The sequence below is a fragment of the Misgurnus anguillicaudatus genome, chromosome 3 (assembly GCF_027580225.2).
Source record: "Misgurnus anguillicaudatus chromosome 3, ASM2758022v2, whole genome shotgun sequence".
Lineage (NCBI taxonomy): Eukaryota > Metazoa > Chordata > Actinopteri > Cypriniformes > Cobitidae > Misgurnus > Misgurnus anguillicaudatus.
The window spans coordinates 26,113,732-26,140,975 of record NC_073339.2 but is presented as its reverse complement, the minus strand read 5'-3'; the positions used below and the strand labels follow the sequence as shown (position 1 = coordinate 26,140,975).

Below are 27,244 nucleotides of genomic sequence, written 5' to 3'. Positions count from 1 at the left end.
TATTTACATGTAGTCACTCATACTCTCTCACACACACACACACACACACACACACACACACACACACACACACACACACACACACACACACACACACACACACACACACACACACACACAATCGCTCTCTCTCTCTCTCTCTCTCTCTCTCTCTCTCTCTCTCTTTCTCTCTCTCTCATGCTATCTTACACGATGCTACCTCGCTGTAATTTGTAATTAGCAACAGGAAATGTGGCACATTATACTACACTTTTAAATAGTTCACCTATGTTTACATGCTTAAATGCCTATTTACTACTGTTCCATTTAGTTCTTATGCCACGGCGTGGCGGTGTCATGTGTGTGAGGGCCCTTCCATCACTGCTTGCAGTTTTAATTATTATTATGTTGGCTTGAAAAAGCTATTAAATCTTATTATTCTTTTTCTCCCCCCAAAATTTCTGACACTAACTCGTCCTAGAGCTTTCAAGCTACATGCACCAAATTTTCCACAGATTGATATTGCTATTAAACTTATATCTTATTATTCTTTTTCTCTCCCCAAAATTTCTGACACTAACTCGTCCTAGAGCTTTCAAGCTACATGCACCAAATTTTCCACAGACCTTCAGACTGGTCTGACTTAGTGTGCTATATCTTTTCTAACTGATGGGACCTTTCGAATTCCTAAACGGGGGGCTCGAACACCCCAAAATTTCCATTGACTTAACATTGAGACAAACTTTGACGGGTCATAGCTGTGAGTGAGAAACTTGTAGAAACTTGTGGCTTACCACATTTAATAGGGCCCTATAATTTCCGCGATCACGGAATCGCGGACGGAATCGCGGTATTGGGTAATTAACACAGAATCTAGTATTAACGCGGAATTTTGCGGAATTTTACATATTTTGAATAAAATTATGTTTTTGTGTGGGAGACGAACCTATCTGTGGGGGAAATGCAGACCGGGGGAAGTAAATCTGGGCGACACGCCCCCTCCTGTCGTTTCAGACCCCCTCCAAAACACTGAAACCATGGCGAAGCGGCTCTCCATGACTCTGCTTTCGTCAGCAAAAAAATTAAGAAATTCGACGCTAAGCACTTAGTTCCGAGCAGGTCTCACATGACTTTTATGTGACCGGAGAACTGTTATTTTGGAAGTTTTGTCAACACTCTGTTCACGGTGAGCGCAAAGATACATGCACTCTCTCATCCACGTCTGTCTCACTGTACCTCTCTCACGTGCACGCGTTCACGCATCTGTCCGAAGTGCGAACACAAATCCTCATGTATTTGTTCAGTTTTATGCATTTCAAGCGGGCTGAGGCAAACTAACTATCCCTCGCATTTAAAATATAATCATCTGCATCATGGCGCCGCTCTCTGTCTCTCTTTCGCTCGCACGTGCAAAGAGCTGCGTGCTCATCCTGTCCTAAGTCAGATCACTATCCTGTGTATGTTTGTAAAGTTATATGCATTTCAAGCGATTGTGTATAAAATATGGATCGCGTTCCGCTGGATTGATGTGTTTAAGGCACTTCTGAAGGCACCACTGCTTTGACACCTTGTTGTAGCCTCCTGCAACAACACTAAAAACAATGCATTGAATTGAGTTGTGTGTGTGCGCGCGCGAGTGTGTATGTGTGTGTGTAAATGCATCTTTTATAGTCATTAAGTAATTCTGTTATCCAGTTTTTCCCCAAATCATTTACATTTTAATCATTAACATTAAAGGCACACTCTTTTTATGACTAAAATAAAAGTAAAGGGTAAAAAATATAATTGCCAAAAATTAAAACGGATAAAACGGAATTTGCAAAAATTAAAACGGAGAAAACGGAATTTGGGAAAAAATAAAACGGAATTTGGGAAAAAATAAAACGGATTTTATAGGGCCCTAATTTAAGGAGGCTGACAGGCTCTGTAAGAACATACATCACAATGGGTGTAAGCTATACCCCTGGGGTGTAAGAGGCCCCCAAAATTTCCCATTGACTTATAATGGGGCAGGAAACATATAAGGGAATAAAAGCGTCCCAGATGGAATATCTTCACTTTAGAGTGTCGTAGAGACATGGGGGTGGGCTCATTTTACTCAGTCATCCTATCAGTCTCTTAGGATCGCCCCAAAGCTATTTAGGTACGCCCCAGCAACAATTTTGGGTACCCTAGCAACATCTCTCATAGACTACCATTATAAAAAGCCCAGATGGATATCTTTGCACCAGAGTGTCATAGAGACATAGGGGTGGGCTCATTTTACTCAGTCATCCAATCAGTCTTAATAGGATTCTTATTGAGGTGTTAAGCCATGCCCCTAGCAACCAAATATGAGCACCCTAGCAACATATTAAACAAAGCCTTATATCTCTGGATCTGAACATCATAGAGACATGGGGGTTGGGTCTTTGGGTCATGTTAGCTTCATGCTAGCTCCATGCTAAGTCATACTAGCTTCATGCTAGTTTCATGCTAGCTTTATTCTAATTTCATAATATAGCTTGCTAACTTCATGCTAAATCATGCTAACTTCATGTTAAATCTTGTTAGCTTCACGCTAAATAATGCTAGCTTCATGCTAATCATGCTAGCATCATGCTAATCATGCTAACTTCACGTTAAATCATGTTAATCATGCTAACCTCATGTTTACTTCATGTTAATCATGCTAGCCTCATGCTAGCTTCATGCTAATCATGCTAGAATCATGCTAGCTTCATGCTAATCATGCTAGCTTCATGCTACTCATGCTAGCATCATGCTAGCTAGGGGTGCACGATTAATCTTTTTTAAACCGAAATCGCGATGTGAATGAATGCGATTTTCGAATCGCAAGAGCTGCGATTATTTCGATTCAAAACTATCAAATATAACAATCATCTAGTACGCAGTTTTTGACAGTTCGCTTCATGCGCATTTTACGTTTGATGGAGTTTAAACCAATAGAGGGCATTAACACTGAGGTGCTGACTACACGTCAGATAACACCATTTGGAAAACATGAGCGCGAGCAGCAGTTCAACTCCTCAACAAAGTGTACGGCCATATGATTTCCGCGATGCGGAAAACATGGACAGAATCGCGAAATGCATACAAATGGAATTAACTGCACAACGCGAAATGTCATGGAAGTTGGCAGATTTTGGATTCAGTCATTTTAAAAACCCATTATAACTCATTAACCGGCAATTGAAAGGACAGAAATGCGTGAAAACATTTCCCTTTTGTGTAATGTTGGACTTAAAGAAAGGTGTATATACGTCCCTTTCTCGTCATGCATCGCAAACAATGACAAGCGCCTCATCAGACAATAAGCAGCTTTCATTAAAGCCGGAACACAGCAGACGAAAGAGGTACATATTACTTTCTAGCACGCGCACATCTGCACCGCTTTGAATATTTACAGGCACGAGGGTTCATGAAGCGCGCACACAGACAGCAGTCAGCACACGCGTGATCACTAAACTTACGTTTTCTTTCTTGTCTAAGTGAACATAAACAGCTGGATGTTTATCAGTATATTGAAGCAGAGCAGTTTAAAAGCTGTCTTGTGTCTTAAAGTGACAGTAACCTGGTGCTTTCTGTGTCAGAAATGTTTATTACACACCAAAAATTAAAATCACTCCTTACTCTTAACTGAACAAGCTTCTGCAGCTCCACATTTAAAATCCTACAGTGAGGACTGTGCAGTGTTTTATTTGTATTTTTTGCTTATGTTAAATCATAGATTCTAATAACTAATATATTTACTCTTATTCTCTTATTCTCTTATTACAGATGCCTGAAAAGTAAAACAAGATGAGTATAGTCTTATGATTAAAAGAAAAAAACTAAACATTTGCTTGTCAGAAGCATTGTTGTAGTGACAGCCAAAATACATTGGCCTATACGTTATTTTAAAAAATATTTTTAAAATTTTTGTTAAATTGTATTTTTTTTATGTTCTTAGATTTAAAAAAAACAGTCCTGCAGACAACTTGGTACAATGTTTAAGAGGTTTTAAATAAACACTTTCTTTGGTGCTATTAAAACCACCACAACAAACCTTTTATTATATACTAATGTATCGCACTTTAAATCGTGAATCGCAATTTTGATCAGAAAAATCGCAATTAGATTTTTTCTCCGAATCGTGCAGCCCTAATATTTAATTAAAAAAACTGCAATGATGATACACATTTGACTTTTTATCTAATATTTTTAAAGATCTAATATTAGTAAAGCCTTATATATCAGAAATTTGCACGATTCAATTTAATTCTGTTACCTACTTTTTGAACTTGTTTTTTGAATGTAAGCTGTGAATGTAATATAATACCCACATATTTATATTCTTGCACTACTTCCAATGTTCTTCCAGCCACTATAACATGCGGGTCTGGTTCTCTGTTAACAGAAAAAAACATACAGTCTTACTTACATTAAGGTGTAAACATGAATTTGACAGCCATTTAGAAACATTAACCAATGTGGCTGATAATTCTCTTTCAGCTTCAGTTTTACTTTTTGCATGCAGATATTTAACCGTATCATCGGCATACATTTGACACTTTACTTTAGATGAACAAACTTTTGGCAAATCGTTAATATATAAACTAAATAACAAAGGACCCAGAGTTGAACCTTGAGGTACACCAGTAGTATTGCTTACTATTCGAGAGATCTTATCTTTAACACGTACACACTGTTCTCTACCGGTAAGGTAAGATTTTATCCATGCAATTGACTTATGAAAAATTATAATTGAATAGCTTATTAATTAAATCCTTGTGATTTACTGTGTCAAATGCTTTCTTAAAATCCACAAAACAGCTCCCACAACACCACATTTATCCAAAATATATTTTATATTTTCTAAAAGGTAGCAGTTTGCAGTTTCTGTTGAATAATTTTTTTCTAAATCCAAATAGCATAGGATGCCGTGTAGGTGTAGTATTATTCAAGTCATGATTTGTTCTGAGATCCATTTTTCTAAAATTTTACCACTGTAAGGATGCTAATTAGTCTATAATTATTAACCCCCTGGGGTCCAAAAACGCGGCGCAGCGTTTTGACGTGTTTTCTCTTTATCATGGCAGAATCAACTTAAAATACTCCATCATTAATAATCATACACTAAGGTGTTTGACATCATTTGAAACTGTAAAGGGTCTTCTTTAATATGTGTACATTCCCAATAACAACAGATCTTAGTGTTTTTGTGAAATAAAGAAAATAAACAGGGTGTGCATCCAGACATTTCTGTCTCCGCCAGCTATCTCTCAAAACACGTTACTAAAATCAATTGATACTCCGCGAATACTCGTCACACAAACATGATACACATATCCAAAGGAAGCCTGAACTGTCTACTTTAAAACAAACTAATTATAATCGAAAACAAATAATGCCTGTTTATTTAATCTACATTGAAGTAAAGAGAGTACCGTTTTTCCTGGCTGACTTCCTTATCTTTAATGCGGTCACGCCAACAGGCGGTACACGCTGTTGACATGGTAATGAAGAGCAGCTCAAACATTAAGAAGTAAAGTTTGATTTAAGTTCAGATTTAAAGACTTTACCACATGTCTGGATTATAAACTTTATACACATACGTGAGGAAGATCTTCATTTATGTCTGGACATTGAGGAAGAGAAGCATTTATCTTTAACGTTACCTTAGAAGAACAATGGAAGACGCACTGGAGGAGGATATTTGAAGTAAGTAACAGTTAATTTATACCATTTATATTAGCTATCATGTAATATGCTTATGGCTTGTGCAGTTCAGCCTACATACAGTAAGCAACCTCAGCAGACTGCACGCTTTGGATTGAAAAACTTTTGCATTGTTTACAAACGAGGACGCAATCTCACATAATGGCGGATTTCACTGTTGCATGCTGTACAGTGTTAAACACAGTTATTCACTTATATCCTTCCTGCCAACTTTCAGTGAGGCTGCACTGCTGTATCTTTTAAGTGTGCGCCGTAATATGATTCCATGTTTACATGCTTATTTTACGCGTGACCTCCCATAATGGCAGATATCTGTTACATGTCAGTGTTAGACACAGTTATTCACTTTCATATCCTTCATATCTTTCACTTTTTTTCATATTTTTTACATGCAAGGCAATTCCATACATTGCGCTTTACACACGACACCGTTTTTATGAGCACCGCGTTACACGGAGACCCGAGCTCGCGCAAATGGACGCCATATGCGATGTGTTTTTAAAGTTCATACGCGCTTAAAGAAACGCGTTTAAAACAGAAACTATACGATCAGCCGATGGGCATCTGAAAACAGTCATCTGAAAACAGCTTTTTATATAACTAATCACTGCAGATGTTTATCTAAGATGTTCTGAATTTAGTTTATGTACATGATAGTTTATATGAATGTACTATCGGTGATATTTACCCTTCAGTTATATATGTAAGGGTATTTCTGTGGACAATTTATGATAACAGCTGTTCATAACTCTCTTACAGGTCTGCATCCCTCTCATCAGTACAACACTATGAAGTGGAAAAACTTTTTGGACATAAAGTTATATGGTAACATGAGCCACATGAAGTTTACAGCTCTGTTGTTTATCAGTTTCTTATATAAGTTAAGTTTTTGAATAGGGTTTGTTTCCAAATAAACTGAAAATGTCTTCATTTCTATTTTGATTATATTGTTAACTTCTTAATAAACATCAAAAAAACATGTATACATTTGTCCTCACATTCTTTACTGTAGTTCCCAACATTCCTGCCTCATTATGAAACTCAAGACTACTAGATTCTGTTTAGAAAAGTCGTGTTAAAACATGTTTAGTATGGGTTTTGTTGGCTTATATCAGTGAAATGTTGCTTTTTAAAAAACCATGCATAAACATTTTTCTCTCAAAAGTACAAACATGTACATACATGTAGCTCATATAATATTTTAGCCCAGTTTGTGCTGAATGCATTGGTATGAGACACTTGCTATTAATATGTTTAAAGCAACTGAAAAAAGACCAAATGTAAGAGCATGTCAGAACCTCTGACAGTGTCCCAAAATGGTCAGACCCCAGAGGGTTAACAACCGACCGGTCTCCTGCTTTAAATAATGGTGTAATTACAGCAGTTTTTCACGCATTTGGGAACACACATTCATTTATGGACCAGTTTATAATTTTTAAAATGTGAGGCGGAAACGTGTCCTTGTGAGTTTTTAAAAAATAGAGCATCCATCCCATATATATATATATCCTTTGCCCTAGTACATTTTAAAGAGGAAGAAATCTTTTGTAACTTAATATCACTCATTTCTTTAAAATTTAAAAGAGGAAAATTTTAATTCATATTAGGTATGTCAACAGATACGACATTTAGATCTGGGATCTTTGGAGCCAAGTTATTAGTACAATCAATAAAATAGTTGTTAAAGGCTTCTGCCACCTTTAATGGATCATTAATCATATTTCCTTCAATATTTAATTCTATTTTAGAATTTCGCTTTATATGATTTATTACCGCTTGCAGTTATTTCTTTAAATGTTGCCATATTTCTTTTGTATTTCCTCTAGCCTCATTAACTATTTCGCCGCCAGCTTTTTTAAAAAAAGTTGCCACCCAGCGCCAGAGTTTTTCATGATTTTCACAAAAGTTTAATGCCTTCCAGAAAATGTTCTTCTTTAAATATGAAGAGTTTCTTTGCAAAACGAGATAAATCCATTTTTTTACATTTTTGTCAAAAAAAAATGTATTATTATGTTATCATGTTAATATTTTGTTTTATGGTGCTACTTAGCTGTATTTTTAAGTTATGAAGGTTAAAACCAAAACAAACCAACTGCAGTTGAATTGAAATTAATTGGAATGCACAACCAAAAACGATAACGGTGGTTATCTCGGTTTGCAATGAAACTCTTCATATATAAACATACCAAATGAAAGAACAGACCCTCTGCTTTCAAACAAAAAAAGTTTCATCCTACCTTCAGTAGTTCTTTTGTAATAAGCTTTTAAAATATGGGTAGGTTTCTGCAAAAACACCACATTTTGAGCAAAAAGCTGAGATAATTCCATTTTTGTGATGGACTTTTCATAGAGATCCCGTTCAGAGCGATCTTCAAAACAGACACGGACATGCAGCCGCTTGCCATAGGGCAATACTTCCGGGTTTAAAAAGTTGCGGAAGGGCGCCACATAGCGGTATTGCGGAAAGCCGGAAATACTCGTCATTGGCAGGAAAGCGTTTTCTCTTGATTGACGAGATAATAGCTTTAATAAAAAATTAGCTTTTGCCTTTCTAAGCTCCCTCACAACCTTATTTCTTAGTGTAGTAAATGAATGCCCATCACATTCCATCTTTGAATTTAAAGCTAATTTGAGAGCATAATCTCTCTGTTTCATAATTGAGCGAATTTCTTCATTTGACCATGGTAAATATTTCTTTTTACTTTTACTTTTTACTATCCGTGTATGGTTATCTATTATTGCTTGAATTTCATGCATAAAGGAATTAAAATTTTCATCAACACTTTCATACAGTAAACAATCATTCCAATCTTTATCTGCCACTGCAATCCTAACATTTTCTAACTGGCTTTTTGGGATTATGGACTTTTCGATCTTACCAGATAATAGGTTTAACCTAATTTTTTCAGCTTTCTTTGTATTAAAATCATATTATGATCAGAGAGACCAGTTAACAAATTATGATGTTTCTTAATTTTATCAGGTTTATTTGTAAACACCAGGTCAATGCAAGTCTCTGAAAAATTGGTAATCCCCTTCAATAATTTGCTGAAAGTCAAAAATACTCATTACACCCTGTAACTTTTTCCTTTGTGTTTTATCGTTCCAATTTATATTAAAATCTCCTAATAAAATAATCTCTTTATTTGTATTACATTCTTTTAGTAGAGTGTGTAGTTTATCATAAAAGTCGAATGCTTTCGATTTCAAATCCCAAAGAATTCGAGCATGGTTTACTGTTCTAAATCATCTAAAACGGCGATTATAAAAAATCGCCATTTTAGATTATTTAGAACAGTAAACCATGCTCGAATTGATCATAGACCTCTGCAACAATATCTCATCATGACCATAGTTTACAAAAGAATGCAAAGTATCAGTTGTTAAGGCAGTTACCTGTTGTACAGTTCCTGTTATTGAATCCTTGAATTTGAATCCTTGAATTTTCCTGCATACTAACGATGTAGTGCTGTTCTTGGCTGTAAACGGGAACCTTTTAGCCTCTCTGGTCTCAAAGGGGAAGCCTAGTAGCCAAATGAGGCAACAGTACTTTATGCAATGGAGAGTGGGGATCTTTAGCACAAGCAACTTAGTGCTCCTGGGTGAAATTGCTGCTTTTCCCTTATTGTAATTTTATTACCGGTAATTTGATTGTACCTCCAAGACTCATTGTACTGTATATGTTGTTTATTTGTTTGGTTTGTTTATTTTCTGTATTTTTCTAAAGGGGTGGTTGTTTTGTTTTGTGGGTTGGCAGACTGTATTATAATGTTGTGCAGCACTCACCCAAAAGTTAGCCTCAAGTGTAGAGTTTGGTGTGGTTTCACATGTACTATGCAATTTTGAGTGTGTCGTGTACAAAGTTTTCTATTGGGGTGCTGTGCTTCGGAGATTGCGGTGGTTACTACACTGTGTCTTGTGTGATAGTGAGGCTTTCCTGTTGGCCCTGTGTGTGCCTGGGAACAGTATTGTTTGCCAACTTTCAACCAGTGGTGGCTCGTGACTGCTCTTCCGAGGATGCGCTAATTCAAAATAAGTGTTCGGATTGTCACGTGTGTGTGGTTCCCTTTTCCAAAATATGTGTCATGCATGTGGAGAGATCCTGTGTGCATCACGTGTTTTGTCAAAATTAGTGTTGGGCGATATGCCCTATTTTGAGATCGTCTTATCGTCAGCCTTTGAGATCGGCGATACACGATATTATCGGGGGGCGGGGCAGTAGTTTACTCATTTTTTTATTTGTTAATTTTTTACTCATTATAACAAGTCACTTGATGGGTGGACAAAAAAGAACAAAAGCAACAACGTCATGACCGCAACCTTCTTAAAACCGATTAATGCTAGCGCGTCATTAAAACCCAAATAATGATTAATTAATAACTGTAAAAACATGCATCTGCGCACGCACACACACGTGCGCACACATACAAACAATTCAATGCATTTGTTTAGTGCTGTTGCAGAAGACTACACGTGTCAAGCAGTGGTGCTCTCATGAGGTGCCTTTTTAAACGCATCGGTCCAGCGGAACGCGATTAAATTTAAACACAATCATATATTAAACACGAGGGACGTGTTGCTACAACTCATTGAAATGCATATCATAAACAGTATTAATACCTAGTGATCTGACTTCAGACAGAGCGCAGCTCTCTGCACGTACGCGCGAGTGAGAGAGGCACCATGCAGCGGGTCATATTTTAAACAAAAAGTAAAGTTTGCCTCAGCTCGCATGAAACGCATTAAACTGAACAAATACATAAGGATTACTACTGTAGTTTATGTTTAGACTTCGGACAGACACGAGAGCGCGTGCACGTGAGACAGAGAGAAGCGCAGCTGGTCATGACGCGGCGAGATGGATTTAGTGCTAGAAGGAGTCCAAGACGCGCGCATTAAGTGCAGGTACGTGCAAGAAGGAATTCTCTCTTTACAAGCTCTCCGCATAAAGTGAAGCCCACAAACCCTCATCCGAGGAAAAGCATGCAATGTGGATGTTCATGTAAAACTGTGATGATAATAATAACCATTCGTCATGACTAATGCCATGAAAGCCTGCCATTGGCGATATGTCTGAAGTCTTTCAAGTTCACGGCAGCAGGCACTTATTTTGGCATGACACGTGATGCACACACGATCTCTCAAAGCGCAGAACACATATTTTGAAATGACGAACCACACACATGACAAGCTACATACATGTTGTGACGAACTTCTCATCGTGCGTTTCAAAAAAAGAAATGTCACCAGCTGCCACTGCCTTCAACCCTTTAACCATACCATTGATATTAATAAACTGATTTGTTTTCCTTTTGTATACCAGTCTTTGGCTTCCCTTTATTTGAATCCTTTAAGAAACCTGTGAGTAAAACTGGGTAATGTTAATAAGGAACAGTAGCACAATGCTACATGTGTGCTAATATATTTATAGAATAACATTTTCTGGAAAGCATTCAATATTTATAAAAATACAAAAAAAATGCTAGGGCTGGCTTGTAACGTTTTTAAGATACATATTTCAAAAATGTCTTTTGTCAGCAAAACCAATATTTCAATCTCTCTCTGGTTGTTTACAGGGCGCTTTCTGATCATAGTTACTGATAACAAATAAAAAATTTTATTAAATATTTATTGTTTTTGTCTTTCTCTGTTGAAGGTACCCCCCATTTTTTGATGATAATCCCTTCAGCATCTACCAGAAGATTCTAGCAGGAAAGCTGGAGTTTCCACGACATCTGGATTTCTATGTAAAGTGAGTTTGATTAAAGAAAACGTGACATATTTGCAAAGCCCAGTGAAATCATATCCTTGTTAATGTAAAACAGAACTGTGCTTTCTGCACATTAAAAGTGCATCTCACTGAGCTCAGCCATTGTTAATAAATTCTGTAACTGCAGTTTTTAACTTTAAAAGTCCAATTCTTAAAACGAAGAATTTAATGCCACCTAATTTAAGCGAAGAAACACTTATTTTTTTGCTTAAATGTTTGGGAACAATGATCTTCCCTCATCTTACAAGGCCTTGTTTATATATTCTCCTTAAGTTAAACCAGTGCTTCTCAAATAGTGGGGCGGGACCCCCAGGGGGGGCTCGAAGCGACACCAGGGGGGGCGCGCGAGACCCTGGGGAAAAATACTTTTTCAGGAAGTGATTTTTTTGCACTATCACTTAAAGACATTACATCCCAATCACGCTGATAAGCCGCTTGAGTTTTTATTATTATTTATTGATTATATTTAATTTAATTTTTCAGTATCAAATGGTCAAAAAAATTATACTTTAAATAAGGATTGATTTTTTTTTTTCAGGCAAATTGATGCATTTTAAGTCATTTCTGTTACAGACTAAAAAACAATGTTAATAAAGTTATTCTTTGCTGTAAGTTGATCAATATTTTTTTATTTGTGTTTTCTTTAATGTTAAAGAGGAAACAAACTTTTGCAGATGTGTCATTTTATAGACAAATTATAATATTTACAGTCGCGGCGGAGAGTTGGGGGGAACGAAATGTTTACTTCTTCCTAGGGGGGGCATGACAGAAAATAATTGAGAAGCACTGCGTTAAACAAACCTAGCTTAACTGTTTTGTGCATCTTGTTGGATTAAATTTAATTACTACAGGTCAGTTTTACTGTTTAAATGTGATTTTTTTTATCTTGATCAAGTACATATTGATTGTGACGAAATCCCATCAAAGATTTAACATTTTATTGTCTTTAGCAATGGTAGGCCAGAACAGGCTGCTACCTAACCCAACTCTAAGATCCACCAAATGAAATTGCATTTGTTGTAGCAAATCTGCTTTCAGTGTTGTTTCTACGTTGATCGTAGTCAATCGGAATTAAGTTAAGATGCATTACCTCTAACTTACATTAGAGGGCAGAATGATGCTCTTCCCTCGTCTTACAACATGGCTCAACATAAAAGACTGCCCGGTGGCCAGTGTGAGAGACGCTTGGGCCAGTAAACAGTATTAACTAAAATATATTTTCTGCCTGCAGCCGTTTGTCTGTATGTACTCTTGCAATGCAATGTTACCCTCAAGACACGAACGTAAACTTCTTAGCAATGTCATAAAGTCTCTCTTACCTTATTGGTTGTTGTGGACACTGTTGTGTGTTTTGCGTGATACGTCAGCTGGTAAAAGTAGAGCAAAGATACGTTAAGATGTTGGAGACACCGGCGCCCTCTAATTTTGAGGCCAACGTAAACCCACGTAAACCACTTAGCATCTTGGAAGCAGACATTTACTTGGATAAAACGGAACAAGCTATTTATTTGGAAATGAATCGGCAACCAATCTGAAATATTCAAATATCATATTGATTGATTGAATATTGACTAGTGTCATCAAACAGTGTGACTTAGGTAGTCATGACCTATAGGCAACTTGTAATTAAAACAAATTCTTTAAGATTGTTTTAATGTTCAAATCTTTAATTTACTTTTCATTTATACATATAGGTCAGTGATTCTTAGGAATTTGGATAAAACAGCTTTAAATTTTGAAAAAAAGTTGGTTAAATTACAAAATCTGAAGGTATATCATTTTGGACCTAGGTCTTGGCTGTTCAGCAATTTACTGGTGCAACCTCCCCTGTTCGTATTTTTTTCATAAAATAGGTGTTTTTCCAGTTATTACTCATACAACATTTAACTTTAAGCCTAAATAGAAAAAGTAATGATTTTTTTATTTAATAAACATATTTTTGTATTAATAGAGACTATTAATTTAATAACTCAACAGCACTGAAGAAACATATTGTGAGCATATTCATTTAAAACAAATAAAACTCCGTCTGACGGTGGTGACATTGGCCTCATTATTCCAAAATGTATACCACTCAAGTCAATGGCGTCTTGCTTAAACTTTATGTAAATATTTGGTCCAAAAAATAACAATCCTGAGCACTGTGATGAACAAATATCCAATCATAACTTCCTAAAATACATAAAACCTGACAGAAAAGACAGAAAACCTGACGGTGGTGACATCTGACGGTGGTGACAAAAACCTAATATAGATAAAAAAAATAGATGAGTTGTTCACATTAGCCATCTTGTTTCCCCTCGCTTGCTAGCGTCTTTAGACTTCTTCTTAAAAATGATACATTTATTTCATAATCTAATCTAATAATTTTTTTTACAAAGATGACGGTGTTGACATGTTATGGTTGTCACAGTAGCAGTGTCCAAAAATATGAACAAGTTTAAGAGAAAATAGCAAACATACAGGAGCTTGAGTGATCTTGAAGCATACAGTAGAGCTGAAGGTTTGAAAATGGGGTCCTCAGCACTGCAGTTGACCCTGTAGTTGTCTGATTTTATTGCTTTTTAAAAATATCTGACGGTGGTGACGAATATTTGGGACACATTTTGAGCAATCAAAAAATAATAGTAAATATTGTTCAAAACTCACTGTTTGTAGTTTTTAATACATATTACGATGTACTCTTTTATGTGGTAAATATATTATTCAATTCAATTATTACTTTTGGCTTATTTAATCAAGTTGAAATGATTTTCTCTTAACCGAGGACAGCTGATTTTGTAGGCAATGGGCCAGCATATAATCATTAAATTAATAAAAAATAAAAATAAACCTATAAAAGAACCTTACATATGTGCAAAGGACCCCCTTATTATAACATTGATTCCTTTTCTTCATGAAAATGTTATTAATTTCCAACAGAATTAGCACTTTTCTTATGGGACATGTTTTTGCCAAAGTGTCAAGAATCAGTGAGGTATTAAATAAATTAGTAATAGTAATAAATTATCTCTACCCTAAACACATTAATTTCTGCTGGCCTGGCCTGTAGCACATATGGGTTCAGACAGCTCGCCTTTCCTGCAGTGATGAGAAACAGGTGTATCACGTAACGCAAGTGTGGACAGATTTAAACTCCCTAGGGTCCAAAAACGTGGCGCTTCATTTTGACGTGTTTTCTCATCATTAAAGCAGAATCAACTTAAAATACTCCATCATTAATAATCATACACTTAAGTGTTAGACATCATCTTAAACTGTTAAGGGTCTACTTTTATTTGTGTACATTCACAATAACAACAAATCTTTCTGTTTTTATCAAATAAAGAAAATCTTTATATGGACATCTCTGTCTCCGCCAGCTGACTCTCAAAACAAGTTACAAAAATCAACTGAAACTCTGTGAATACTTGTCACACAAACATGATGCATATATCTAAAGAAAGCCTGAAATCTACTTTTAACACTCTAAACTCTTTTTTTCCCATCACTCCGCAAAGAGACTTTGATTACTCTGTTGATTTTTGACATACAGATAAGATTTATACATCATTTAAAATGTTAAAAGTGTCTAGTTTTTTTCTGTCTACTCCCAATAAAAACAGAATGTTGTGCTTTTCGCAAAATTAAGAGTATAAACATGAAACACGTCAGAAAAATTAACTGTAACTTAACGAATACTTGTCATACAAACAAAAGATAAATGTCTGCATAATGATTGGAATGTCTACTTTTAAATGAAATTGAAAACAGATATTCTCATTTGGTGTAAACTGTATGAAAAGGAGGAGAGGTACCGTCTTTCTCCTGTTACCTCATTATTTGTATAATGAATTGAGATCACCATGCCCAGCTACATTGAAGTAAACAAATAGAGACATCAATATGCATTACTGTCAATCCCTGGTGCAGGCTCCATTCCTTGATATGCTGAGTTGTTTCATCCGAGTGCACCAAACATGACATCTAAATTTTTATTTACTTGCGTATGTGTGCAGTGGTGTAAAGTAATAAATTACAAATACTCTCATTACTGTAGAGTAGTTTTTTTCCAGGAATTGTACTTTATTAAGTAGTTTAAAAACAATGTACTTTTACTTGTACTTGAGTACATTTTAGTGCTGTATCTGTACTTTTACTCCACTATTTTCTCTCAACCTGCCATTGCTACATTTTCTGATTATTTTTTCCTGTCATTGATGATTGGCTAAAGAGAATCATCAGTCCAGTGATTCCTGTCCAATCAAATAGCGCATAGACAACTTGCATCAGACAAACTTTTTGCAGTGAAGGCAAAGAAAGGCAATTGTTAGACGGTGGGCCGAGGGGAGATTTCAATTCAATTCAATTCAATTCAATTTTATTTATATAGCGCTTTTCACAATTTGGTAATTGTATCAAAGCAGCTTTACATAATAGATGCAGTGAAAAGCACAGAAAATCGACAGATAGCACAACATAATAAACGATAGCACAAGCAGTTAAATTTGCTACGGCTATAAATCAACATTATAAACAAACGTATTACTAATGTAACGTATAGAAGTTAAGCCCAAAAGGCTGCCTCCCCGGGTTGAAAAACCCCCTAGGAGAAAAAAACCCCGGAATTTTAGCCGGGGAAGTAAAAAAGTCATAGGAGGAAAAAACCCTTGGGAGGTATATATATATATATATATATATACACATTGAAACGGAAGGAGATTGAGCGGAGATTAAGCGGAGATTAAGCGGGTTCTGCCGGTGGTCTTTGGTCAGGCATCAGCTGGACATCACGTTGAAGAACAGCTAGTAGATCAGTTGTGTGCCGACTTTCACATGTACCGGAACTGGATCTGTTTGTCTCGTCCTCGGGATCAAGGACGAGACAGGGATAGAGACACAAAATCTTATTAGCGTAGGGGCCGTTCACATAGAAAACAAGTGTCACACAGTAATGTGGTTTTAGTCAGCTCGGTTCCGGACAGGCTAACTATTGCTGGTTAAGTGTATTACATATAGTTAATGATTTTAGAAACGTAAACAGAACTCGTTTGAATAAGGCCAGAGGCCCCACTGCCGTCGTTAATGCTAACGTAAAGTGGCAAACGGTTCTGTATGACATACTATTTTAAGGTCATGGGAAAAGGCCAAAATTGCAAGCCGGCCATATTTGGCAGTTAAGACTCAGTCGAAAACCAATTCAAAGTTTCAGCATATTACTAAAGAGTATTAATGAGATTTACCATGCTTTGAAGTGTTGACGAAAAAAAAGGTTTTAATTTATTCATTAATTTATTTATTTATTTATTAGGTTGTACAAGCTAGCTATTAGGAGATAAGTACCATTGTTAAAACAACTATTTGAAAGCCTTGTTAAAGAGAAAAGTTTTAAGTCTAGATTTAAAGTTATCTACTGTCTCTGATTTTCGGACGTCGGTTGGTAAATCATTCCAGAGCTTAGGGGCTAAGTAGGAAAAGGATCTGCCACCTTTAGACACTTTTGATATTTTAGGGATAATTAAGAGGCCAGAATTTTGTGACCGCAATGCACGTGATGGATTGTATTCTGATAATAATTCTCTAAGATATGAGGGTGCTAGGCCATTTAAGGCTTTGTAGGTGATTAGTAATATTTTAAATTGTATACGATATTTAACTGGTAGCCAGTGTAAAGATGCCAGAATTGGGCTTATGCGGTCATACTTCTTAGTTCGAGTAAGAACTCTTGCAGAAGCGTTTTGAACTAGCTGAAGCTTGTTGACCTGTTTTGCATGGCATCCTCCGAGTAACGAGTTACAATAGTCTATTCTAGAGGTCATAAAAGCGTGGATAAGCTTCTCTGCATCTGATGCAGACAACATATGGCGTATTTTTGAGATATTTCTAAGGTGGAAGAATGCTGTGCGGCAGACATTGGAGATATGGCTGTCGAAGGATAAACTGCTGTCGAACATCACACCTAAATTCTTAACCGTGGAGGTTGGCACCACAGTGCAGCCATTTATGGGCAACTTGTAATCTGTCATATTATATTTGTAGCGATTCGGTTCGATAACAATTATCTCTGTCTTAGTGGAGTTTAGCATAAGAAAGTTATGTGACATCCAGTCACTTATATCGCTGATGCAGTCTGATAGTTTAGAAAAATTTTGTGTTTCGCTAGGATGCGAGGAGATGTAAAGCTGTGTGTCATCTGCATAGCAGTGAAACTGTATGTTATGATTTCTGATAATATCTCCCAGAGGTAACATATATAACGAGAACAGGATAGGACCTAAAACTGATCCCTGCGGTACGCCGTATTTAACCAGGGAGTGATGTGACTCCTCCTCATTTACATAAACAAAGTGATAGCGATTGGTTAGATACGATCTGAACCAAGCTAGCGCCTGACCACTGATGCCAACATAGTTTTCTAGCCTATTAAGTAAGATTGTGTGATCTATTGTGTCAAAGGCTGCACTAAGGTCTAATAATATAAGGAGTGATATTTCACCACGGTCGGATGTTAGGAGAAGGTCATTTGTAACTCTAAGCAGCGCTGTCTCTGTGCTATGGTGGGGCCTGAATCCTGATTGGAACTTTTCATACGTACTATTATTTGCTGAGAATGTGCGTAGCTGGCTTGCCACTACCTTTTCTAATATTTTGGAAAGAAAAGGGAGATTTGAGATTGGTCTAAAGTTATTTAGATCTCCCTGGTCAAGGTTTGGTTTTTTAATGAGCGGTCTAATAACTGCTAGTTTGAAAGCTGTAGGAACGTAGCCTAATTCTAATGATGAGTTAAAGACATTTAGTACTGGGTTAGACACTATAGGGAATACCTCTTTGAGTAATTTTGTGGGAACAGGGTCCAATATACAGGACGATGATTTGGATGATGCTACTAATTTAGATAGCTCATCTATTGTAGTAGGTTTAAATGACTCAAGATGTTCGTATGGTAGGCAAGCGTTAAATGTATTACTGGGTAGAGTGGTGGCTGCTTGGGTACCTACAATGTTTTCCCTAATTATCATAATTTTCTTAGTAAAGAAGTTCATGAAGTCGTTACTATTGTGTGGGAGTTTATTAGTGGGTTCTGTTTGTTCTTTATTTCTAGTCAGTTTCGCAACTGTGCTAAAGAGGAAGCGAGGGTTATTATGATTTTCTTTAATAAGATTGCTGAGATACGTAGATCTGGCGATTTTTATAGCCTGTCTGTAGTGTTTAACACTCTCTTTCCATGCTGCACGCCATACCTCTAACTTTGTGCTTCTATAATTTCTTTCCATTTTCCTAGTTGCCTTTTTGAGTGCTGCTGTGTGATGATCATACCATGGAGCTGGCGTTTTTTCTTTGATTCTCTTTTTTCGAATTGGAGCTACGGCATCCAATGTGTTAGAACAAATACTGTTCAGGTTTTCTATTACAATATCTAGATCGTCAGAGTTATCTGCTACATGTTTCATTTGGGACAGGTCTGGAAGAGTGCTAATAAAGTTATCTTTAGTGGTGGAAATTATTGTTCTGGCTAGTCGGTAGCGTATTGTGGATCGAGTGATCATATCTAGAAGTACCGTGTATGAGACAAGGCAATGGTCTGAAACTGCATCGCTCTGAGGTGATATCTCGATTTCATTAATATTGAGCCCGAGTGACAGAATTAAGTCTAATGTGTGCCTATGAGTATGCGTGGGCCCTGTCACGTTTTGTCTAATATTGAGAGAATTTAGAATATCCATAAATGCTAATCCTAATGTATCTGTTGGGTTATCAACATGTATATTAAAGTCACCAACGATAAGAGCTTTATCTACAGTGACTACGAGGTCAGACAGGAAATTTGATATTTCTTTAAGAAAATCTACATGATGGCCCGGAGGTCTATAGATTGTAGCAAGGACAAAAGAGAGCTGTTTATGGTTACGATCAGTTATTTCCATATTTAATAGCATTATTTCAAATGAATTAAATTTTAGTTTGGATTTATGGTTTACTTTAAAAAAAATTTTGTATATTGTAGCTACACCACCCCCTCTCCCCTTTAAACGCGGTTCTGTGTTATCAGATGATCTCTGGTGATGGATAACCCAGTTTTTTTTTCCATGTAACCGCTACGCTTTTCAACAAAGCAAATAAAAATTGTTGCCACTTACATACTTTGCACATTTCTATAATATCGGTAACTTTCTCCAGGTTATTTTCCCGGCGAATAGAGCAAGCAGCTACGTTTGGGGTCAGAAATTCATGACGTATTTGTTGCCTTCATCCAATAGCGTGCGTGGAAAAGTGATGACGCATGTCATCACACTGGCGAGTTTCGCAGGAAAGATTGAACTTGTTAACTAATTTAAGCCACTAATGCAGTTTTAATATTCAGTTTGACACAAAATGTGAAAGTAGAGGTAACGTTGCCAATTCTTACTGTTTCTACTTTATGTAACCATCTTTGTCATGTTCTGTAATTTTTTTTGTAAACTTTAATTAATACACCGTTCTATTTTTTACACCGTTTTGATTTCATACATTTGATCTGTGTTATCGCTTGGAAACACAACGTCTTAAAAACCAGACAGACAATTATTTCCCCTGTTTACTGGAAAGAAATGTCAAAAAATGAAGTGCTGCATGCATGTATTTGAGGGTAGTGGACCCACCATTCCCTTCACAGGCACAAGTTGGCAAAAATTGATTAAATCAGTGTTTTTGTGGAAAGACCTTGAATGCAGAGAAAGAACAAGCAGTACAGGCATATAAGTTACAAAGTCAGGATCCAACAAACAAGTTAGTCAAACTAGCTAGCACTGGCTACCACAGGCAGTGCTACAGCCATTTCACAAATATCACAAAGATAAAACGTGCACAAAGGAGAAAAGATTAAGTTTTTATTGAAGAAACTGCAAAGGAAGGTTGGTATTATATTGTATAGACATGCAGTGAAGAAAGTAGTATGGTTTACAGTAGTATAAATTAAATATGCAATGTTTTAGCAGTAGCCTTTAAATAGCAAACCAAAGATGCATCATAGACAAATGGTTTAAGATTATTATAACAGTTACATAGAAAATCGCTGGGGGATGGCGACATATACAGTGTATATACATACACATGTGCAGTGAAGTAAAAGTAAAAGAGTAGTAGAAATGTAGATGCAGTGTATTAACCCTCGTGTGGTGTTCATATTTCTGTTACTTAGACAATGTTTGTGGGTCTAGTGGACCCACTGTATTATTCGTATCTTAAACCAATGCAGTTATACAAATTTATGTATAACTGTTTACAGATGATTACTTTAGCCTTATTGCAAGTAATATAGACATAATTTATGGTTAATATTTGTCATTTACCACTGGTACAGGACTATTTATAGATTAAAGTGCCATTCGTTTTTGTAAAAATATGAAATAAGAGAAGAAAATTCTATTCTCCCACAGATGTTTATATAAAATACATATTTTCATCACTTTGATATTTAATTATTTGAACTTAGTTTGAAATTGTAGACATTTGTGTCCGTCTACACAGCACAAGCCTCATCTGAAAAGATGCGGTATTATAACACATTATCTACACTGAACACATAACCTGTTCATGCCAGCCTACACAACACATAAGAAGCAGATTTTTACTGTGTAGTTGTGTTGCATATGCATTTCTTGCATTTTATAGACGTATACTGTGTCTTCCTGTCCATCTTATCTCCACACACACTGCAGTACAATGTGTTGCTTTTGGCTACAACCTAAAATTATGAAAATGCTTAGATATGAAATTTTACTTTCTCTATTTCTCACTCTTTCTCACACACTCATACACACACACACACACACACACACACACACACACCATAGGTTTTGTGGTAAACTCATGTGTTCAGGCCAGGAATGGTAATCAATACACCAATTTACCATGATTACTACACTTTTACTATAATACAACCATGGTTATTTTTTGTAAGGGATATAATGGTAAAATGTAGAATTGTTCCTTTTAGACAAAAGGTAAAGTTTTTGGGACAGTGGGGGCAGACAAAGTGTTCATGCTTGATATATAATGATGTATCCTTGCGCTGTTACAGCAAGTGCAGAACGACAAAACTCTCTGACATGCATCCATCACATATGTACAAACATATATACAAACACACTCATGCACTCACAGGAGTCCCAGATAGGAGAAAAACAGAGTAAAGTTACATAGCACATTCAATTTTCACTCTCTTATTACCCCCGGGTCCAGTGGACCCGAACACCACATATCGCCTGAAAAGTCCGCTCCCCTTCTCACTCTCATAATGGGAGAGGAAGGGTGTTACTGCGCCGAGTCGAAGTACTCCCAAAAGTGCTATTACGCCATAAAATATAGTTCCTCTTTTAAATCCGCTTAGAAAAGCGTTACGTTTTATTTTGTACCACCAAACTTGCTCGTATAACTACTCGTCTTAAAAAGGAAAAACGTTGATGTGTTTGGTCACTTCTAACATTATCTCTAAATGGTACAATTGAATGAATGGGGCTAAGCTAAATGCTATCGAAGCGTCGCAGCGCGCTCCAGCGCTTACGTGCACGCACACAGATGATAGAGGGATGTATCAACAGTTCTTAGTTAAGGTAATAACATATTTTAATATTGAAAATGAGTAGACTATTCCTTTAAGCCCATGGTCTTTACACATCCAAGCAGGCCCCACACCTGCTTCCAGTACAATGCATTATCTGCAAACATGAGAAGTATAAGGTTCAGAAAAACAGCAGGAAAGGGGTTAAAATAAAATTAACACAGTATAAAACAAGGTATCACTTCACCTGCCCTTACGAAAATTAACCATTGTTTTTCTACAGTTAAAAATGGTTACTGTAGTAAAACCATGGTAACCACAAAATAACTATTGTTTTGAAAACTATGGTTTTCAAAAACCATAGTTTAATCGTGGTTAGTGTAGTAAAACCATAGTTTTGCTGATAGTAATCAATACAACAAAAAACCTTGGTTACTACACTTTTACCACAATAAAACCATGATTTATTTTCGTAAGGGTGCTATCGAGATTATACCGGTACCTCAACACACAAAAAACCCGAGAACATTAACTAACATATATGCAAATGGCTACAAGCACTTCTGCAAAACAGTCAATTTTCAAGCAGAGTGGGCGCAAACTTTATGAAATATTACCAGAACAACCAGCTGGGACGTCTCTCTTAAACGGAGATGGAAAAGAAATGAAGACGACACAGATACATATTTTGTGTATATGACCTATTAGTATTTATTCAGCGATCGGCGGTAAAAGTGAATCTGCACGGAACATCGTTGTTGTACGGAACCATGGTACGGAACGGTTAGTCTACGCCAGTGTTTCTCAAACTTTTTCAGCCCAAGGACCACTTTATCTTCCAATTTTGTTCTGAGGACCACCTAACAGAATCCCACTCTAACACTCCCCCAAAAAAACAACAAAATAGAAAGGATAAGCTAAGTTTAAGTTTAATATGCAACTGTTTCAAGTCAAAAACTATTTTTTTTAAAACAAATGCAAGGCTATGTTCAGAAATTATTATATGAATTTTATTTCATTTGAAAAAGTACAGTCTTGTTCAAAATAATAGCAGTACAATGTGACTAACCAGAATAATCAAGGTTTTTAGTATATTTTTTATTGCTACGTGGCAAACAAGTTACCAGTAGGTTCACTAGATTCTCAGAAAACAAATGAGACCCAGCATTCATGATATGCACGCTCTTAAGGCTGTGCAATTGGGCAATTAGTTGAATTAGTTGAAAGGGGTGTGTTCAAAAAAATAGCAGTGTGGCATTCAATCACTGAGGTCATCAATTTTGTAAAGAAACAGGTGTGAATCAGGTGGCCCCTATTTAAGGATGAAGCCAACACTTGTTGAACATGCATTTGAAAGCTGAGGAAAATGGGTCGTTCAAGACATTGTTCAGAAGAACAGCGTACTTTGATTAAAAAGTTGATTGGAGAGGGGAAAACCTATAAAGAGGTGCAAAAAATGATAGGCTGTTCAGCTAAAATGATCTCAAATGCCTTAAAATGGAGAGCAAAACCAGAGAGACGTGGAAGAAAACGGAAGACAACCATCAAAATGGATAGAAGAATAACCAGAATGGCAAAGGCTCAGCCAATGATCACCTCCAGGATGATCAAAGACAGTCTGGAGTTACCTGTAAGTACTGTGACAGTTAGAAGACGTCTGTGTAAAGCTAATCTATTTTCAAGAATCCCCCGCAAAGTCCCTCTGTTAAAAAAAAGGCATGTGCAGAAGAGGTTACAATTTGCAAAAGAACACATCAACTGGCCTAAAGAGAAATGGAGGAACATTTTGTGGACTGATGAGAGTAAAATTGTTCTTTTTGGGTCCAAGGGCCACAGGCAGTTTGTGAGACGACCTCCAAACTCTGAATTCAAGCCACAGTACACAGTGAAGACAGTGAAGCATGGAGGTGCAAGCATCATGATATGGGCATGTTTCTCCTACTATGGTGTTGGGCCTATTTATCGCATACCAGGGATCATGGATCAGTTTGCATATGTTAAAATACTTGAAGAGGTCATGTTGTCCTATGCTGAAGAGGACATGGCCTTGAAATGGTTGTTTCAACAAGACAATGACCCAAAACACACTAGTAAACGGGCAAAGTCTTGGTTCCAAAACAACAAAATTAATGTTATGGAGTGGCCAGCCCAATCTCCAGACCTTAATCCAATTGAGAACTTGTGGGGTGATATCAAAAATGCTGTTTCTGAAGCAAAACCAAGAAATGTGAATGAATTGTGGAATGTTGTTAAAGAATCATGGAGTGGAATAACAGCTGAGAGGTGCCACAAGTTGGTTGACTCCATGCCACACAGATGTCAAGCAGTTTTAAAAAACTGTGGTCATACAACTAAATATTAGTTTAGTGATTCACAGGATTGTACAAAATGTTTGTACAAAATAGTTTTGAGTTTGTACAGTCAAAGGTAGACACTGCTATTTTTTTGAACAAACCCTTTCAACTAATTGCCCAATTGCACAGCCTTAAGAGCGTGCATATCATGAATGCTGGGTCTTGTTTGTTTTCTGAGAATCTACTGAACCTACTGGTAACTTGTTTGCCACATAGCAATAAAAAATATACTAAAAACCTTGATTATTCTGGTTAGTCACATTGTACTGCTATTATTTTGAACAACACTATAAATGTGAAATGAGTTGCAGCTTAATATGAACAACAAACTGCACATGTGTAGAAAAAAATGCAATTAAACATACTAAAACTGAGGTGGTGGGTATATGAAGTCTATGATTGTAACTATGGTAACAATAAAATACTGGAAAACATGTTCCCCTTAATGTCCAAAATCACTGAAATTACAGGGATTTAACACATGAACAAAAACTAGTACATTACAAAACTAATAGATCTGTGGATTTTAGCTATCAGTTGATGCTTGATCTTTTATTTTGACTCCTCTTTGGTTTAGCCAACCGATCCATTTTTATGTTATTAAAACAGAAAGGCAAGAACTGATATCACAGTTTCGCAAGTGCATTAAAAATCTACTTAAATAAGTGACAATTGTATAAACCAGGGGTTCTCAAAGTTTACATTCAAAGGTCCAAATCTGAATTCTCATCATTTACATAGGTCCGGAAAAACTTTATGTAAATCATTTTTTATATAACAAATCAACACAAATAGTTTGGGAAAAACATAAGTGTATTTTGCATTTAAACTAAAAATATATTTTTAAAAATAAACACAAGAAATAATGCTTACTGTGCTTCTCAATGTCTCAATGAATTACGGTGAAATGACGCTACATCCATAAGCCAGGGGGCGCTCTCGTGCAGAAACTCAATATGCCCTCTAAACGAAGAACCAGACACGCAGCTCCAGGAAATGTCTTAAGGATATATTTATATTGCTGTTCTTCAAACGTTTTCAGGTATTTTCATGATAATAAAGAATATGTATAGTGATTATGTTTGACGAGTGTTGCTTTTTCAAATGCATGTTTTAAACGACTCAAACCAACAGTGATTTCAGATTAATATGGACTAACTGATCAAAAGCCGTAGTGCATGAAGTAGCTGTGCATAATATCTGGGTGTGATGGCTACAGCGTCACACAGGAAATTTTTAAATAACTCGTTTTATTTTCGGACCAGGAATACTCTTAAAGTAGCAAATGCACACATTTAGCAATCACATAGAAATTAATGCACTTGTAATATGAAGTGGACGCGGGTCCGGATCAAGTTCCCGTCGGGTCCGGATCCGGACCGCAGTCCGGACTTTGAGAACCCCTGGTATAAACACTTGCCTAGTTTAGGTCATCTTTTGGCGGACCACTGGGGGAACACTTTGAGAATTACTGGTCTACGCCTACGCAAAACGACACTAACGAGACGCATACATACGTTTGAACAAACCAGTGTACACAACAAACATTTTATATAGATATAAATTTAAATAAAATTAATACTTACAATCACACAAAGAATGTCCTTGGCGATGGTCAATGTGCTTCCGCTGCAGCTCGTGTCTGAATCGGTGTAACAGCTGTTCTACTAACCTACATCTGATTGGTTAATAATAATCCTATTTCAGTATCTTGCCGCTCTATTGGTTCCACTGATATAGTAGGCAACCGCATTTGCCTGCATATTTACCGGGAAATTGTATCATTTCGGGAGAAAATGTGCAATAAATGCGAGTGGCAACACGTTTCATATCGTTGAGAATAAAACAATCGTCCAAACTTTACAAATTCAGGTTCTCCCTCCATGGGGATCATCCATTTCGAAAAGTAAAGCAGATACGGACCCTCGGCCCACCGTCTATGTGTCATTATGCCTAATTTGCTTGCGCAAACTGGTTGAAATATCACAATTCAAGAGTTATTTATTCAATTTAAAAAAAACTCATTGAGGTAAGTTTTTAATATCGGCTAAGTATCATGTCTTAAATATTTAAACAGTAATAAAAGTCACAAATATAGGTTTTATACTGTGGGTTTGGCAATAAACATATATTACATTTAGTTTTGTATAAGCAAAAATCTTTTCTGGGTTAATTTAACCCAACTAAATACCTGTGGCTTACCTAAGCATTGCCAGGTTCTGAAATATAGCGTCCCCAGAAGCCAAAAAATCAACACTGCTTTATTGAAAGTCAACTTCTCTTCTAATATAACACGCTCTACTAAATCCTCCCCTTCAGCTCTCCAAAAAACAATAGGCAGATGAAAAGCAAGAAATTAGTGTAATAAACCATATATTACCAAAAATATTTTTTTTCTTTTAGGAACAATTACATTTGTTGATGCAAATGGTTTAGTAGTTACGGTCAAATAAATATGGCTCAGCTTCTCTCCAAGTCCAATGCCCTGAAAAGGGGGCACAAAGAAAAACTTGCTGGACTTAAAGCCCTTAAAACTGTGATTGGTGCTAAAGGGGATCAACTCAGACATGTAGGGTTGGGTTGTATGTGTTAGTGTTGTATTTGTAATATGGATGTCAGAAGTTCTGTCACCTATCATCCATAACTATTTTGATTATATTTTAATACTGAGTTTATTTTATATTTTTCTATATCAGAATCAATAAAATAGAATGTTTTGTGAATAAAGCTGCATTAACCCAACATGCAGGATCCTACCGAGTCCATGGTAAATCCTGTTCGCGGTCCATTTGTGGAATTGGTACAGGGAGTTTGTCAATCTCTACTACCCCACACCACCAATTAATCCACCCTTGGTACCTGAAGAATTTCTTCATGCAGCACGCCAACGCATACTTCTGC

General features: G+C 36.5%; 1 protein-coding gene across 1 annotated transcript in view; it reads left to right on the top strand.

Annotated features, from left to right (window-relative positions):
- The window catches only part of prkx (protein kinase X-linked), a 377,186-nt gene that overhangs the window by 269,959 nt on the left and 79,983 nt on the right, over nt 1–27,244 (top strand). The window contains exon 5 of the mRNA XM_073863571.1: nt 11,357–11,452. Within this exon, the coding sequence (XP_073719672.1) occupies nt 11,357–11,452 (96 nt within the window). The remainder of the gene's footprint in view (nt 1–11,356; nt 11,453–27,244) is intronic.